Consider the following 19546-nt stretch of genomic DNA (forward strand, 5'->3'; position numbering starts at 1 on the left):
TGTACATGACAGTCAGTAATATAATGTACATGACAGTCAGTAATATAATGTACATGACAGTCAGTAATATAGTACATGACAGTCAGTAATATAATGTACATGACAGTCAGTAATATAATGTACATGACAGTCAGTAATATAGTACATGACAGTCAGTAATATAATGTACATGACAGTCAGTAATATAGTACATGCCAGTCAGTAATATAATGTACATGACAGTCAGTAATATAATGTACATGACAGTCAGTAATATAATGTACATGACAGTCAGTAATATAGTACATACCAGTCAGTAATATAATGTACATGACAGTCAGTAATATAATGTACATGACAGTCAGTAATATAATGTACATGACAGTCAGTAATATAGTACATGCCAGTCAGTAATATAATGTACATGACAGTCAGTAATATAATGTACATGACAGTCAGTAATATAGTACATGCCAGTCAGTAATATAATGTACATGACAGTCAGTAATATAATGTACATGACAGTCAGTAATATACTGTAATGTACATGACAGTCAGTAATATAATGTACATGACAGTCAGTAATATAATGGACATGAGTCAGTAATATAATGTACATGCCAGTCAGTAATATAATGTACATGACAGTCAGTAATATAATGTACATGACAGTCAGTAATATAGTACATGCCAGTCAGTAATATAATGTACATGACAGTCAGTAATATAATGTACATGACAGTCAGTAATATAGTACATGACAGTCAGTAATATAATGTACATGACAGTCAGTAATATAATGTACATGACAGTCAGTAATATAGTACATGACAGTCAGTAATATAATGTACATGACAGTCAGTAATATAATGTACATGACAGTCAGTAATATAGTACATGACAGTCAGTAATATAATGTACATGACAGTCAGTAATATAATGTACATGACAGTCAGTAATATAATGGACATGAGTCAGTAATATAATGTACATGCCAGTCAGTAATATAATGTACATGACAGTCAGTAATATAATGTACATGACAGTCAGTAATATAGTACATGCCAGTCAGTAATATAATGTACATGACAGTCAGTAATATAATGTACATGACAGTCAGTAATATAGTACATGACAGTCAGTAATATAATGTACATGACAGTCAGTAATATAATGTACATGACAGTCAGTAATATAGTACATGACAGTCAGTAATATAATGTACATGACAGTCAGTAATATAATGTACATGACAGTCAGTAATATAGTACATGCCAGTCAGTAATATAATGTACATGACAGTCAGTAATATAATGTACATGACAGTCAGTAATATAATGTACATGACAGTCAGTAATATACTGTAATGTACATGACAGTCAGTAATATAATGTACATGACAGTCAGTAATATAATGGACATGAGTCAGTAATATAATGTACATGACAGTCAGTAATATACAGTAATGTACATGACAGTAATATAATGTACATGACAGTCAGTAATATAATGTACATGACAGTCAGTAATATAATGTACATGACAGTCAGTAATATACTGTAATGTACATGACAGTCAGTAATATAATGTACATGACAGTCAGTAATATACGGTAATGTACATGACAGTAATATAATGGACATGAGTCAGTAATATAATGTACATGACAGTCAGTAATATAATGTACATGACAGTCAGTAATATAGTACATGACAGTCAGTAATATAATGTACATGACAGTCAGTAATATAATGTACATGACAGTCAGTAATATAGTACATGACAGTCAGTAATATAATGTACATGACAGTCAGTAATATAATGTACATGACAGTCAGTAATATAGTACATGACAGTCAGTAATATAATGTACATGACAGTCAGTAATATAATGTACATGACAGTCAGTAATATAATGGACATGAGTCAGTAATATAATGTACATGCCAGTCAGTAATATAATGTACATGACAGTCAGTAATATAATGTACATGACAGTCAGTAATATAGTACATGCCAGTCAGTAATATAATGTACATGACAGTCAGTAATATAATGTACATGACAGTCAGTAATATAGTACATGACAGTCAGTAATATAATGTACATGACAGTCAGTAATATAATGTACATGACAGTCAGTAATATAGTACATGACAGTCAGTAATATAATGTACATGACAGTCAGTAATATAATGTACATGACAGTCAGTAATATAGTACATGCCAGTCAGTAATATAATGTACATGACAGTCAGTAATATAATGTACATGACAGTCAGTAATATAATGTACATGACAGTCAGTAATATACTGTAATGTACATGACAGTCAGTAATATAATGTACATGACAGTCAGTAATATAATGGACATGAGTCAGTAATATAATGTACATGACAGTCAGTAATATACAGTAATGTACATGACAGTAATATAATGTACATGACAGTCAGTAATATAATGTACATGACAGTCAGTAATATAATGTACATGACAGTCAGTAATATACTGTAATGTACATGACAGTCAGTAATATAATGTACATGACAGTCAGTAATATACGGTAATGTACATGACAGTAATATAATGGACATGAGTCAGTAATATAATGTACATGACAGTCAGTAATATACGGTAATGTACATGACAGTAATATAATGTACATGACAGTCAGTAATATAATGTACATGACAGTAATATAATGTACATGACAGTCAGTAATATAATGTACATGACAGTAATATAATGTACATGACAGTCAGTAATATAATGTACATGACAGTAATATAATGTACATGACAGTCAGTAATATAATGTACATGACAGTAATATAATGTACATGACAGTCAGTAATATAATGTACATGACAGTAATATAATGTACATGACAGTCAGTAATATAATGTACATGACAGTAATATAATGTACATGACAGTCAGTAATATAATGTACATGACAGTAATATAATGTACATGACAGTCAGTAATATAATGTACATGACAGTAATATAATGTACATGACAGTCAGTAATATAATGTACATGACAGTCAGTAATATAATGTACATGACAGTCAGTAATATAATGTACATGACAGTCAGTAATATAGTACATGACAGTCAGTAATATAATGTACATGACAGTAATATAATGTACATGACAGTCAGTAATATAATGTACATGACAGTCAGTAATATAATGTACATGACAGTCAGTAATATAATGTACATGACAGTCAGTAATATAATGTACATGACAGTCAGTAATATAATGTACATGACAGTAATATAATGTACATGACAGTCAGTAATATAATGTACATGACAGTAATATAATGTACATGACAGTCAGTAATATAATGTACATGACAGTAATATAATGTACATGACAGTCAGTAATATAATGTACATGACAGTCAGTAATATAATGTACATGACAGTAATATAATGTACATGACAGTCAGTAATATAATGTACATGACAGTAATATAATGTACATGACAGTCAGTAATATAATGTACATGACAGTCAGTAATATAATGTACATGACAGTAATATAATGTACATGACAGTCAGTAATATAATGTACATGACAGCAGCAGCACTATGCCAATAAAGGTGAATGAACAGTAAGTGAGCTGAATGAAAAGTCATCTCCATGTTGGTTTTCCTCTGCAGATCCTGCTGTTCCCCATCCAGGAGCCTGTGCAGGCGGGCCGCTTCTCGGTGTCTCTGAGCGGCGAGCTGACCATCGCCGACGTCCACGCCGATGACTCTGGATATTACATCTGCCAGGCCATCAGCGTGGCCGGCAGCATACTGACCAAAGCCCTGCTAGAGGTGGAGAGTGGTGAGTGGACACATGCAGCATACTGACCAAAGCCCTGCTAGAGGTGGAGAGTGGTGAGTGGACACATGCAGCATACTGACCAAAGCCCTGCTAGAGGTGGAGAGTGGTGACTGTACACATGCAGCATACTGACCAAAGCCCTGCTAGAGGTGGAGAGTGGTGACTGTACACATGCAGCATACTGACCAAAGACCTGCTAGAGGTGGAGAGTGGTGACTGTACACATGCAGCATACTGACCAAAGACCTGCTAGAGGTGGAGAGTGGTGAGTGTACACATGCAGCATACTGACCAAAGACCTGCTAGAGGTGGAGAGTGGTGAGTGTACACATGCACGCGCACGGTTGGGGATTACGGGATTATAGTAATCTGATTACAACATAATAAATGGTGAGTGTAATCTGTTAGTTAATGAAATAAACAGTAAACCCCATAAACAGTCGCAATAATCGCATTAAAGGTGCAGTGATTTCAAAAAGGGCACAATGGTTGTTACAATAATTATGGTGAGAAAGTATCGTGAGCGACTACATTCATATTTCATGACTGCTTCAGTGTTTGTTGTTCAAAGACTGTTCAAATACTGTGTTCTGTGTCACTGGGCCTTTTGCCAGTGCTGCCAACAACTCGGTGTCCTCTCCCACTGTTACACTTCTTCCCATATTTCCTTATAAAAACCCATTTTGATATTATGAATCTTTGTTATTTTTCTTCCTGATGCGATACTAAAATTTAGCAAGTCATTTAGTCTCAAATTCAGTATTTAAATCAGAGATATATGTATTGTTTATAATGCAGTTTCACTAGTTTTCAGGAATTTTCTGAGAGTCAGTATCTTGAAACAAGGCAGAATAAGGTTGATATGACATTTCGTACAGGAAAATCCTTGAAACAAGTTGATCTGTATTTGAAAGAAGTGACATTTTCTCACCTCCATGTGGAAAATTTGGCTCCAAGATTTCAATAGCCTTCAATAGTCTTTACTGGACTCAAATCTTCTATCAACAGAAACTTCATCAAACTTGTGTGAACAGAAAAAATATTTGTTATTGTGAATTAGCATTTGTCAAACCAGTGAGTGTCTTTAGCATGCAGCTACTTTGCCCACTGGTTTCAATAATTGATGCTAACCAGGCAAATACGCGGTTCTCTCAGTAGCTGAAGGGCAAATTGTAAAATGTTTTCTCCATAAAATGAATGGAGAAGAAAGTTAAGAGACAAAAAAAATCTTCACAATGTTGACATTTCAGTTCAGCGGGTGTATTCATTAATACAGTATACAGTTTTACTGTAACTCGTCCTTTTCAGTTAGATAAGCAGCTGCTAGTAGTCCCTATCTCACGCAAATGGTTCCCATCGAAATCTATTTCTAATTCAAATGCAACACCTTGCACAATGCATAGAGCACTGCCTCACTAATCTTTAACCTTCACAATGGTTTTCAGCTGCGCTCTATTTATTTTATTATATTACCCTTTGCCCTCCTCTTCCCCCCTCATGTGAACCCTCACATTCTACTGACTTTACCCTCCTCTCTCTCCCCTCATGTGAACCCTCACATTCTACTGACTTTACCCTCCTCTCTCTCCTCTCATGTGAACCCTCACATTCTACTGACTTTACCCTCCTCTCTCTCCCCTCATGTGAACCCTCCCATTCTACTGACTTTACCCTCCTCTCTCTCCCCTCATGTGAACCCTCACATTCTACTGACTTTACCCTCCTCTCTCTCCTCATGTGAACCCTCACATTCTACTGACTTTACCCTCCTCTCTCTCCTCTCATGTGAACCCTCACATTCTACTGACTTTACCCTCCTCTCTCCCCTCATGTGAACCCTCACATTCTACTGACTTTACCCTCCTCTCTCCCCTCATGTGAACCCTCACATTCTACTGACTTTACCCTCCTCTCTCTCCTCATGTGAACCCTCACATTCTACTGACTTTACCCTCCTCTCTCTCCTCTCATGTGAACCCTCACATTCTACTGACTTTACCCTACTCTCTCCCCTCATGTGAACCCTCACATTCTACTGACTTTACCCTCCTCTCTCTCCTCTCATGTGAACCCTCACATTCTACTGACTTTACCCTCCTCTCTCCCCTCATGTGAACCCTCACATTCTACTGACTTTACCCTCCTCTCTCCCCTCATGTGAACCCTCACATTCTACTGACTTTACCCTCCTCTCTCTCCTCATGTGAACCCTCACATTCTACTGACTTTACCCTCCTCTCTCTCCTCTCATGTGAACCCTCACATTCTACTGACTTTACCCTCCTCTTCCCCCCTCATGTGAACCCTCACATTCTACTGACTTTACCCTCCTCTCTCTCCTCTCATGTGAACCCTCACATTCTACTGACTTTACCCTCCTCTCTCTCCTCTCATGTGAACCCTCACATTCTACTGACTTTACCCTCCTCTCTCTCCCCTCATGTGAACCCTCACATTCTACTGACTTTACCCTCCTCTCTCCCCTCATGTGAACCCTCACATTCTACTGACTTTACCCTCCTCTCTCTCCTCTCATGTGAACCCTCACATTCTACTGACTTTACCCTCCTCTCTCTCCTCATGTGAACCCTCACATTCTACTGACTTTACCCTCCTCTCTCTCCTCTCATGTGAACCCTCACATTCTACTGACTTTACCCTCCTCTTCCCCCCTCATGTGAACCCTCACATTCTACTGACTTTACCCTCCTCTCTCTCCTCTCATGTGAACCCTCACATTCTACTGACTTTACCCTCCTCTCTCCCCTCATGTGAACCCTCACATTCTACTGACTTTACCCTCCTCTCTCCCCTCATGTGAACCCTCACATTCTACTGACTTTACCCTCCTCTCTCTCCTCATGTGAACCCTCACATTCTACTGACTTTACCCTCCTCTCTCTCCTCTCATGTGAACCCTCACATTCTACTGACTTTACCCTCCTCTTCCCCCCTCATGTGAACCCTCACATTCTACTGACTTTACCCTCCTCTCTCTCCTCTCATGTGAACCCTCACATTCTACTGACTTTACCCTCCTCTCTCTCCTCTCATGTGAACCCTCACATTCTACTGACTTTACCCTCCTCTCTCTCCCCTCATGTGAACCCTCACATTCTACTGACTTTACCCTCCTCTCTCTCCTCATGTGAACCCTCACATTCTACTGACTTTACCCTCCTCTTCTCTCTCCTCTCATGTGAACCCTCACATTCTACTGACTTTACCCTCCTCTTCCCCCCGCATGTGAACCCTCACATTCTACTGACTTTACCCTCCTCTTCCCCCCTCATGTGAACCCTCACATTCTACTGACTTTACCCTCCTCTTCCCCCCTCATGTGAACCCTCACATTCTACTGACTTTACCCTCCTCTCTCTCCCCTCATGTGAACCCTCACATTCTACTGACTTTACCCTCCTCTCTCTCCTCATGTGAACCCTCACATTCTACTGACTTTACCCTCCTCTCTCTCCTCTCATGTGAACCCTCACATTCTACTGACTTTACCCTCCTCTCTCTCCCCTCATGTGAACCCTCACATTCTACTGACTTTACCCTCATCTCTCCCCTCATGTGAACCCTCACATTCTACTGACTTTACCCTCCTCTTCCCCCCTCATGTGAACCCTCACATTCTACTGACTTTACCCTCCTCTCTCTCCTCTCATGTGAACCCTCACATTCTACTGACTTTACCCTCCTCTCTCTCCCCTCATGTGAACCCTCACATTCTACTGACTTTACCCTCCTCTCTCTCTCCTCATGTGAACCCTCACATTCTACTGACTTTACCCTCCTCTCTCTCCCCTCATGTGAACCCTCACATTCTACTGACTTTACCCTCCTCTCTCTCTCCTCATGTGAACCCTCACATTCTACTGACTTTACCCTCCTCTTCTCCTCTCATGTGAACCCTCACATTCTACTGACTTTACCCTCCTCTCTCTCCTCATGTGAACCCTCACATTCTACTGACTTTACCCTCCTCTCTCTCCCCTCATGTGAACCCTCACATTCTACTGACTTTACCCTCCTCTCTCTCCCCTCATGTGAACCCTCACATTCTACTGACTTTACCCTCCTCTCTCCCCTCATGTGAACCCTCACATTCTACTGACTTTACCCTCCTCTCTCTCTCCTCATGTGAACCCTCACATTCTACTGACTAGGGGTGCACCGATCGATCTGCACGCAATCTGTATCGGCCGATTTGGACCTCAAATATGTGATCTGCTGTTTCCGATATTCCTTTAATTTTGCCGATCGCATAGCCGATCATGCTGCACGTGAGAAACATGAGGCAGCCCATTTTCATGTCTTCAATGTCTATCGTTTAACTTTCATATTTGTGCTCTAACGTTTATATCATTGTGTTGCAAAGCACACGCTTTGCTTTCATCAGTGTACTCACCTCCATGCACACACCGCACCAGACTGTCAACACACCTCTTGCGTCTTTGAATCACACAAATCAGCTGGTGATTACAGCAGACTCAGCAGATAAATTACCTCCAGTCCTCCCGCCTACCGAGGCATTTGCATGCTGTTAAATCCGTGTGTATTAAAGTCCCAGATTAACGTGGTAGTCGGGGTAGTGCACGCGCACACACAGACAATTTCCACGCAAGCATTGATGTTCCCGCGGGCACTTTGAAGGAAGCGAAAGTGTGCTGCTATGTGGATGTGCGCTCCATTCAGACGGATGCGCTAATTAATGCCACTACTCAGATGGAGTTTAGCTCGTGTGTAGCTTGTGATTCTGTTGTTTCTCCCGTCATGTAACCCTGTCACCATTATGTAGATCGCACTCATAGTGCTGCTAATTATAACACTGTAACTCGGCCTCGATGGGCGGGTCGTTTTGATGTTCGTTCGATGCGGATCCCAATGTATGACGGTTATTGTGCATAACCCCGGTTCTATGAGTGGGAGCTCTTTGGCTTTAGTCATGGTTCAAGACTGGTGTTTAAGAGTAACTGACTTACAGTTTACCTAATTATCATTTATATATTATTAGTTGTTAATTATCACTATAATTGGCCTATATAACAGCAAGCTTGGTTACTGACCTGTTTGTATATTTTATTGCCTCCTTTTTCCAGACCACACACAATCCTACTATTCCTGTCATAATGCTGTAAAAAGCCTATACTGCTGTACTGTACTGAAGAGAACTGACAACTAAACGGTTGAACTCCCATCTGTCTCATGTTGGCAGTTTCCTTTAGCCTACAAAATATAAAATAAATATATATATATATATCGGTGATCGGTAATCGGTAATCGGTGATCGGTCGATGATCGGTTGGGCAGATATTTCTCATAGGTGATCGGCAATCGGTGATCGGTGGCAAAAAACGTGATCGGTGCACCCCTACTACTGACTTTACCCTCCTCTCTCTCCTCATGTGAACCCTCACATTCTACTGACTTTACCCTCCTCTCTCTCCTCATGTGAACCCTCACATTCTACTGACTTTACCCTCCTCTCTCTCCTCATGTGAACCCTCACATTCTACTGACTTTACCCTCCTCTTCTCCTCTCATGTGAACCCTCACATTCTACTGACTTTACCCTCCTCTCTCTCCTCATGTGAACCCTCACATTCTACTGACTTTACCCTCCTCTCTCTCCTCATGTGAACCCTCACATTCTACTGACTTTACCCTCCTCTCTCTCTCCTCATGTGAACCCTCACATTCTACTGACTTTACCCTCCTCTCTCTCCTCATGTGAACCCTCACATTCTACTGACTTTACCCTCCTCTCTCTCCTCATGTGAACCCTCACATTCTACTGACTTTACCCTCCACTCTCTCTCCTCATGTGAACCCTCACATTCTACTGACTTTACCCTCCTCTCTCTCTCCTCATGTGAACCCTCACATTCTACTGACTTTACCCTCCTCTCTCTCTCCTCATGTGAACCCTCACATTCTACTGACTTTACCCTCCTCTCTCTCCCCTCATGTGAACCCTCACATTCTACTGACTTTACCCTCCTCTCTCTCCCCTCACGTGAACCCTCACATTCTACTGACTTTACCCTCCTATCTCTCCTCTCATGTGAACCCTCACATTCTACTGACTTTACCCTCCTCTCTCTCCTCTCATGTGAACCCTCACATTCTACTGACTTTACCCTCCTCTCTCTCCTCATGTGAACCCTCACATTCTACTGACTTTACCCTCCTCTCTCTCTCCTCATGTGAACCCTCACATTCTACTGACTTTACCCTCCTCTCTCTCTCCTCATGTGAACCCTCACATTCTACTGACTTTACCCTCCTCTCTCCCCTCATGTGAACCCTCACATTCTACTGACTTTACCCTCCTCTCTCTCCCCTCACGTGAACCCTCACATTCTACTGACTTTACCCTCCTCTCCTCCCCTCATGTGAACCCTCACATTCTACTGACTTTACCCTCCTCTCTCTCTCCTCATGTGAACCCTCACATTCTACTGACTTTACCCTCCTCTCTCTCCCCTCACGTGAACCCTCACATTCTACTGACTTTACCCTCCTCTCTCTCTCCTCATGTGAACCCTCACATTCTACTGACTTTACCCTCCTCTCTCTCCCCTCACGTGAACCCTCACATTCTACTGACTTTACCCTCCTCTCTCTCTCCTCACGTGAACCCTCACATTCTACTGACTTTACCCTCCTCTCATGTGAACCCTCACATTCTACTGACTTTACCCTCCTCTCTCTCCTCACGTGAACCCTCACATTCTACTGACTTTACCGTCCTCTCTCTCCTCATGTGAACCCTCACATTCTACTGACTTTACCCTCCTCTCTCTCCCCTCATGTGAACCCTCACATTCTACTGACTTTACCGTCCTCTCTCTCCTCATGTGAACCCTCACATTCTACTGACTTTACCCTCCTCTCTCTCCCCTCATGTGAACCCTCACATTCTACTGACTTTACCCTCCTCTCTCCTCTCATGTGAACCCTCACATTCTACTGACTTTACCCTCCTCTCTCTCCCCTCATGTGAACCCTCACATTCTACTGACTTTACCCTCCTCTCTCTCCTCATGTGAACCCTCACATTCTACTGACTTTACCCTCCTCTCTCTCTCCTCATGTGAACCCTCACATTCTACTGACTTTACCCTCCTCTCTCTCCTCTCATGTGAACCCTCCCATTCTACTGACTTTACCCTCCTCTCTCTCCCCTCATGTGAACCCTCACATTCTACTGACTTTACCCTCCTCTCTCTCCCCTCATGTGAACCCTCACATTCTACTGACTTTACCCTCCTCTTCCCCCCTCATGTGAACCCTCACATTCTACTGACTTTACCCTCCTCTCTCTCCCCTCATGTGAACCCTCACATTCTACTGACTTTACCCTCCTCTCTCTCCTCATGTGAACCCTCACATTCTACTGACTTTACCCTCCTCTCTCTCCCCTCATGCGAACCCTCACATTCTACTGACTTTACCCTCCTCTCTCTCCTCTCATGTGAACCCTCACATTCTACTGACTTTACCCTCCTCTCTCTCCCCTCATGTGAACCCTCACATTCTACTGACTTTACCCTCCTCTTCCCCCCTCATGTGAACCCTCACATTCTACTGACTTTACCCTCCTCTCTCTCCCCTCATGTGAACCCTCACATTCTACTGACTTTACCCTCCTCTTCCCCCCTCATGTGAACCCTCACATTCTACTGACTTTACCCTCCTCTCTCCCCTCATGTGAACCCTCACATTCTACTGACTTTACCCTCCTCTCTCTCCTCATGTGAACCCTCACATTCTACTGACTTTACCCTCCTCTCTCTCCCCTCATGTGAACCCTCACATTCTACTGACTTTACCCTCCTCTCTCCCCTCATGTGAACCCAAATACATGTGAAAAGCCATCAAATCCGTCCCATATTAAAAGATCCTCGGCCAAATGAGCAAACAGCAGGAGTCCTGATCTGATGTAATCAAAAGGGACACGTGGTGATGGCGCTATGCAAATAACCCTGCTGCAACATATGCTGCAGCCCTCCCATGTGGGGGGGGAAACAGGGATCTTGTTGAGATGTATCTACAGTATCTTCTGCTTTGACTTCCCACATTCTCACTTTAGCTGAGCACATCAGAGCCTGCTACACCACAAGCCATATGCTCAACATATGTAGGCAAAGGTTTGAATGGTGCTGTGAGTTAGTACATGTTAAGGACTGTTTGAACATCGGCTGCCATCACTGTGAAGGGAATAACCAAGTGCTAACGCTTTTAAACAGTCTCAGCTCCTTCCACTGCCATTTTATTATGAATGTGCTTAAAGTTATATGACTTGTATAAACTAATGCATACGGTAACTCTGCTAGCGGGCAGCACTTACGTCATGGTGTTTACATTGAAGAGTGAAGACACAGACATACAGGGCCATATAAGTGCATGAGTTCACTCTGTCTGTCGGTTGGCTCGTCTACAGTTGGCAACGGCATGACTGCCAAATGGGCTGTGGGTGCACGAGGGTCAAGTGAAAGCATGCTAACCCCTATAGGACTTTCCTGTGCTGTGGCTAAAGCATGCTAACCCCTATAGGACTTCCCTGTGCTGTGGCTAAAGCATGCTAACCCCTATAGGACTTCCCTGTGCTGTGGCTAAAGCATGCTAACCCCTATAGGACTTCCCTGTGCTGTGGCTAAAGCATGCTAACCCCTATAGGACTTCCCTGTGCTGTGGCTAAAGCATGCTAACCCCTATAGGACTTCCCTGTGCTGTGGCTAAAGCATGCTAACCCCTATAGGACTTCCCTGTGCTGTGGCTAAAGCATGCTAACCCCTATAGGACTTCCCTGTGCTGTGGCTAAAGCATGCTAACCCCTATAGGACTTCCCTGTGCTGTGGCTAAAGCATGCTAACCCCTATAGGACTTCCCTGTGCTGTGGCTAAAGCATGCTAACCCCTATAGGACTTCCCTGTGCTGTGGCTAAAGCATGCTAACCCCTATAGGACTTCCCTGTGCTGTGGCTAAAGCATGCTAACCCCTATAGGACTTCCCTGTGCTGTGGCTAAAGCATGCTAACCCCTATAGGACTTCCCTGTATAGCCATCAGATATGCCTCAGTGCACAGGCCCATCCTTTTACCACAGTTAGATACACATCAGACAGACATGTGCGTAGGAGGGGAACATCATTTAACTATTTGCTCCACTCCCAATTGCTCTGTTGTGCTGCCCAGCGGTGCAGCCAATGTAAGCAAAGCATGCAGTATTCATTCCTCATTCTTTTTTTTCTCTTTTACATTTCTTGAGCTGAAAATGTATCATAAAATCAAACGAGTTAAAACATTCATGCATTATTTAAAGCTTAGTCTTGGGTGGGAATACAGCCCCAGCGTTTCGCCAAAGATCTGTCAGCATTAATTTGTCTAAGACGTTCATTCTGTTGATCTTGTTGTATCTTGGCTGACGCAGTGAAAATCTCTACCGTCCCTCTTGCAGTTGACGTGTTTGAACAGAGATGCAGTATTTGATATTGAATTTGAAATGCTCAGTATACCACCGTTTAATTGATCTGTGTCTTATTATTAACTTGCACCAACTGCACTCGGTAAATAGAAGAGATTTTAATGTCTGACATTCTATCAAACTTGTATTTGGTGAGAGTGAAAGCAATTTTGTTAATAGACATCCAGCTGTCTTCCAACAGCATAATTCAAACAGTACAAGATGACTCGAAGGTTTTGGTGTTTGCTGAAACAACACATTGAAGTATAATAAATAATAAATACTGTATTTATTGAGCGCTTCTTTAATATCTTGCCAAACGGACTGTCACTGACAGAGATGAACTCGTTCCACATATCCCTCCTGAAGAGACCAGAGAGATGTGGACATGAAAGATGGCAGTGGATGTTCTCTTACATTTACACTGCAGGGCATGCATGCTGCTGTTGTTGTTAGCCAACACGAACAACTTTGTCCCAATGACCAAACTCTTGACCTTAGTGGATGTAAGTAAATCTAGCTTGCAGGTTAGTGATGAGACAATTGATAAATGATCACAGATTAAAAAACACTGAAACAGGCCAAACAAGTCAAATGCAGGCAGGCTGTATGGAGTTGCTACAGAGAATGAGATGTAGGCTGATATTCCCCTTGAGCCTGTGATTGTTGGGACGGTTTCTGGTTTCTGAACTGCTGAGTGGGTAATTCAACCCAATTCAACCAAAGATCTGTGATGGGAGGTGTCCACTCTCTCATCTACCCCCATGATGGCAAAAAAGTATGAAATATGGCCCATTTAGAAAATAACCTGAATCCTCCTTTAATGGGTAAGATGAGAGCAGTTTCATCTGACTTAGTTCTCTCTCCCCCGCAGCACCCTCAGACCACATCCCACCCATCATCCGTCAGGGACCAGCCAATCACACTCTAGCCCCTGGTTCCACCGCCCAATTGCAGTGCCACATCATGGGCAATCCCCTCCCCAGCGTCCAATGGGAGAAGGACGGCCAGAGGATCCTCGGGAGCGACGGACGAATCAGCTTGATGGAAAATGGCACCTTCCAAATCACCAACCTCCAGGTATTTGGGATAAAAGAGTGCCATTATATTTTTTCTTCACTTCATATCCTAGGCAAATTATTAGTGTATGAAATTTTGCTCCATTAGCCGAGTAAAATATGGACCAATTTGTTCTCGCTCTTCCATTCTCAAAGGTCAATTTCCTCAGCAAATGAAAGTATATTCAGTTGTACCTCAGCGATATTGCCTCTTCAACTCACTACCGGTACCTCTCATTAATTCACTGTATACTCTATGGTATGCCAACCGCTCATTCCATCACAGCACATCTTTCAAAGGCCTCATCAAAATGTATTCGCAATCTATCGCTATTTGCACATCAAACGCCACGCAGGTCACCCAAGACACACACATTTCACATGATGAAATGCCACCGTTTTAATTGCGGGGAAAGTGTGTGAAGCATTTTAAACGGGAGACATTTTTTACGGTCGACTCGAATGATGAGCGTTCGCGAGGGGCGGAGAGGCAGAGAATGCAGCAAAAAACCACACCGGCGGAGCGTGAGCGCCATGATAATGAGCGAATGAGCCCATTAGCGATCGTTAGCGCCTTCGTCGTACTCCATGCTAATGAAATCTATTCTACTCAGAATTCCCCCCGGGGTGGGAAGCAGCACCTGAGGTCACCGCAGCGTCTGCGGGCCTCGAGGAGGCTCGCGCATTAATTGATTGTGGGTTCTCAATGATTAACGATCGCCAAGACTTGTAATTAAATCCTCGATACATCATTGTGAGAGAGGCGGCGATTGGAGGAGCGAGAGGCAGATGGAAGTATGAATGAAAGGAGAGAAGAGGGTGGAGAGAGAGAGAGAGAGAGAGAGAGAGGAACGGATGTGAGTCAGAAGCTGAAAGTACATTTTATGCTGCATTAGTTTGTAGTCTCTCAAGCCAGTCAATCCCTTCCACAATCTTCAGCTCCATTAGACAACGTGTACTTCAGCCCCTTCAAATCAGGACAGAGACCGTTTTCATCTTCTAAAGAAAAAAACCTCGAGAATGGAAGGAAGTTCGATACCCGCCCCATTTCGACCGGATATCCTGCCTTATTTTTGGACCAACTTTGAGACCTGCTGAAGTACAGGCGGTAGTTGTCGGGAGCATTTGAAACCAACGCGTCTGTCTTGAGAGACTATGCCGTTATATGGGAATAACCGTGCAAACGACTTGACAGCTCAAAGCGCTGATTTAGAAGCGTTCACACTTTCAAAAAGGCATTTGAAGCCATCAATTGCCGTGACTGAAGTGTTGTGTAGATGTTGGCTACACTCTTGATCAGCCGTTTCACTCTTACCACACGTACTGAGTGATGATACATTTGATTTGGTGTTTTACAGCAAAGCAAACAATGCAGTGTCATCTACAAATGAATAATCCAGCGAGTCATTTTGTCATGGTATTTTGTTCATTTTACTTGAAGTGAATGTGTCATTCCTTTGCTTACACTTCAGAGTCTTACCTGTTGGTGGCGTTAGAATTCAGGAAGTCTGAGAAATCAAACCACGAGTCCCCAAATAGTGTTCTCTTGCAGCTGACGTGAACAGTACTTTCAAGTACAGTAGGAAGCTCATATTTACCATCTTTTCCGTATCACATGAATGCAGCATTATAACCACTCTTTCAACAGCTAGTGCCGACCGAGCAGTATGATCACCTAAGAGACACCCCAAAACGATTTTTCTCCATTTACTTCCATAAGTTGTGATGTAGTAGTAGTATAGTATTTATGTGTCTTGCACTAGGAGACTTAACTTTGCTTTATTCGAGCTCTGGTATGAATCATCTCTAAAGTTTATATCAAAAGAAAACATGAAACACAAAACATAAAGCAGTGCACTGTAAAAAAAAAAAGAAAAAAAAGAAAGAAAAATAACTCAACATCACTAAAACGCATTTACCCCCAAAATAATCATTCTAAATAAGTTGATTTCATCTGGGCCCCTGGTGGGGGACAGATGGTCCGTTTGTTCCTCCTACCCCAGCAATGATGCCATTACCCTGGGATCTCTGCCAGATACAAACTATACACACACACGACCACTTTCCCCCACCAACGCCAAGACAGAAGGGGGCCAGGGTGGGGTGGGGTTGGATGTGTGTTGCCATTTTGCTAAATGGTTGATATGTGCCGGGGGGGGGTTGGGTCAAGGTAAGAAAGAAAGGGAGAAGGGCAGTTGGGTAACATAGCGACTCAACAGAGCATGATGAGGGAAATAACCAGCTGCATAGAGAGGATGGAGGAAGAAGGAGATATGGATTAGATAAAAACACACCCACTGTAGTCAATCCCAAGCACTTATGATTGAAAGTGCCTGAATTCAGATATTTTGTGAAACAATAGAAATTGAAGTCGAAAGATGCAGGTTAAACAGCGGCAAGCGAGTGAAAAAGCGAATGTTAAGCGAACCTTCTGTTATGCCTGGAAAATGCAAAGATTCTCAGTGTTGTAACAGTAATTAACTTTGATCTGTGTCCCCAACTATGCCGTGAATTTGAAGGACTTGGGTCTGGATATGTCCTTAAAGTCCTTGGATTTCATGTTTAAGAAGTTGTGGGAACCAGCAATTCAGAAACACCACAGCGATGAGCCAAAGATGTCACCAAATTTAAAAAAAATTAATCTCGCAAATGATCACCTTAAGTTTGGAGCCTCTCTCTTCCTGAATCCTTCCCTCCTGTTCCTCTCGCTTCCTCGCCTCATCCATTTTTCAGCAATCTGTTTAGCGCAGCGCCCGGAGCTGCCCGCCTTGATTAATGGTCAGGTGTCTGGCTGTTTACCCCCACCACACACACACACACACACACACACACAGACACACACACACACACACACACACACACACACACACACACACACACACACACACACACACACACACACACACACACACACACACCCTCCCTTTCCTCCTGCCCTCCATGCTGATTCCCTATCCACCGATCAAACGCCACCATCTGGGGACCCGCTTTCACCCCCTCAGACAGCCACACCGTGGGCCCAGCCCACAGGTCAGCTCAAGGTCAGGGCCTATAGAAAGAGCACAGGAGGGCTCTCCCCTGCTGTATAGGACAGAGAGTCACCTGTCCCCTGTCCTGCAGGACGCCCTGACAAGCCACTTAGCCTTGAGTCATTTCTCTGTCAGCGTTACTGATGAGTTGGCCCACAGATACAGGAGAGGAGAATGGGCCGAGCTAAGTGAGGCATTAGTCAGGATGGGGCGTGCCACGTGCCCCCCCCCCTGCATAATGTATAAGGTGCTCAATGGGAGAAATATTGGTTGTGTTTGTGGAATAAGTGAATAAGGGGAAGGCTGATTGTGCTTGTGGGGCGGTTGGGCATGCATGTCAATGATGGAGTGTGTTGTGGGGGGGGGGGTAGACTTTTGATGTTCTTTCATGAAACATCTTGCAAAAAACAGACAAAGACTAAGCAATTAAAATCCCCCGTTTACAAACTCCCAGCAAACTACAGTACAGTACTGTATGTGCACTGCCGGCAGCCCTCACAGGTGCAATTAAAATGTAGATACAGACAGTCAGCCTTTGGGGCGTCTGGGTATCGTAGAGGTAAAAGCAGTCGCCTACCGCCGCGGAGACCCGGGCTCAATTCCCGGCAGCGGTACCCTGGCGTGGTCAGACGTTCCTATAGACACAATTGGCCGTGTCTGCGGGTGGGAAGCCGGTGGGGTATGAGTCCTGGTTGCTGCAGTGGTGCCTCCTCTGGTCGGTCGGGGGGCCTGTTCGGGGGGAGGGGAACTGGGGGGAATAGTGTGATCCTCCCACGCGCTACATCCTGCTGGTGAAACCCATCTTGTCAGGTGAAAAGAAGCGGCTGCACATGTATCGGAAGAAGCATGTGGTAATCTACAACTCTTCCCAGATCGGCAATTGGGGAGAAAACGGGGGGGGGGGGGGGGAATTGACAAAAAAGAGAAGAAGGTACAAGCAGTGTTTTCACTCACACTGTATCTGTGCGTAGAAAAAGTCTGAAAATGTCTTAATATAAATTATCTAGATTTAAAAACATACAACACAGTTATTAGAGGTCTTGTTTTTTTCCCCATGCAATGACAGGTTTCTTTGCAAGCAAACAGTTCAACCTGCCTATTTATATTTTCAGAAAAGTCATTAGTTGTGTTCAATTGGAAATAAGTCTGGTTTGGCCAGCTTTGCTTCCTTAGTTTGCTTTTTAAATTGATGTTAAATTCAATTTCTGGAACCTGCAAATAAACACAAACATGCATGAATGTGACAACAGAAGGAAAGATCAGAAAGGACAGAAAAAAAAGTGAATATAAATCGTAGTTTTAGTGAAGCTCCTGCAAGATGTGTTACATCAAATAAACCCCAGTGTAGAGACCCCCGACATCTCCCACTGTTGTATGCAATTTCACCGCCCGTATAGCTTTTGGCTCGCCTCCCCAAAAATGTAATAGCCGGTCTTCACACACACACACACACACACACACACACACACACACACACACACACACACACACACACACACACACACACACACACACACACACACACACACACACACACACACACACACACACACACACACACACACACACACTTATCTCTAGCTGGTCATTAAGATTCTGTGCTTTGATCCCTCCACTCTGCCATGTAGGAATCAGACGAGGAGCATTAAAGCCCACAGCTCAACAGCTTGACTTTAACTTTTCTTTCAAATAGCACCGCTGAGAATACCGTTCATGGAGAAAGAAAAGGTGGAGGTTTGACAAAATGACCAAAATAGAAGCAGTTAATTGAAGCATGTTTTTTGATGAGGTGTGCTTAATGAAAGTGGAAATATTCATACGAATGTGACAACAACTAATAGAGGAGCAGTTAGAGTTAGGAATTATAAACTGTAGTAAGTCTTGGCTGAATTGAACTGAAATGGAGATCTGTCTTACGGAGGAAGCAAACACATTTGGTGACTTCACAGCCCAGTCCATCTGCTGCATGAATAGAAATGGACTTATTTGTGCCTCCAAAGTTCAACACTCTGGAGATATTATTTTTCTACCGTTGTGCTGTGCTGCATGCACAGTTAGTCTTCAGTTAATACATTTCTTCCATAAAGCCAGTAGGAGTTACCATGCTATATGACTTGTGCAAAAAACTGTTACCAATACCAATCTTAGATATAGGCTTTT

General features: G+C 43.0%; 1 protein-coding gene across 1 annotated transcript in view; it reads left to right on the top strand.

Annotated features, from left to right (window-relative positions):
* robo3 (roundabout, axon guidance receptor, homolog 3) overlaps positions 1–19546 on the top strand; it is a gene marked incomplete at its 5' end in the record, with an annotated part of 291513 nt that overhangs the window by 243336 nt on the left and 28631 nt on the right. The window contains 2 exons of the mRNA XM_083638663.1: positions 3655–3826; positions 14174–14379. Coding sequence (XP_083494789.1) covers positions 3655–3826; positions 14174–14379 — 378 coding nt within the window. The remainder of the gene's footprint in view (positions 1–3654; positions 3827–14173; positions 14380–19546) is intronic.

Source organism: Poromitra crassiceps (assembly GCF_964638095.1).
Source record: "Poromitra crassiceps genome assembly, chromosome: 1".
Classification (NCBI taxonomy): domain Eukaryota; kingdom Metazoa; phylum Chordata; class Actinopteri; order Beryciformes; family Melamphaidae; genus Poromitra; species Poromitra crassiceps.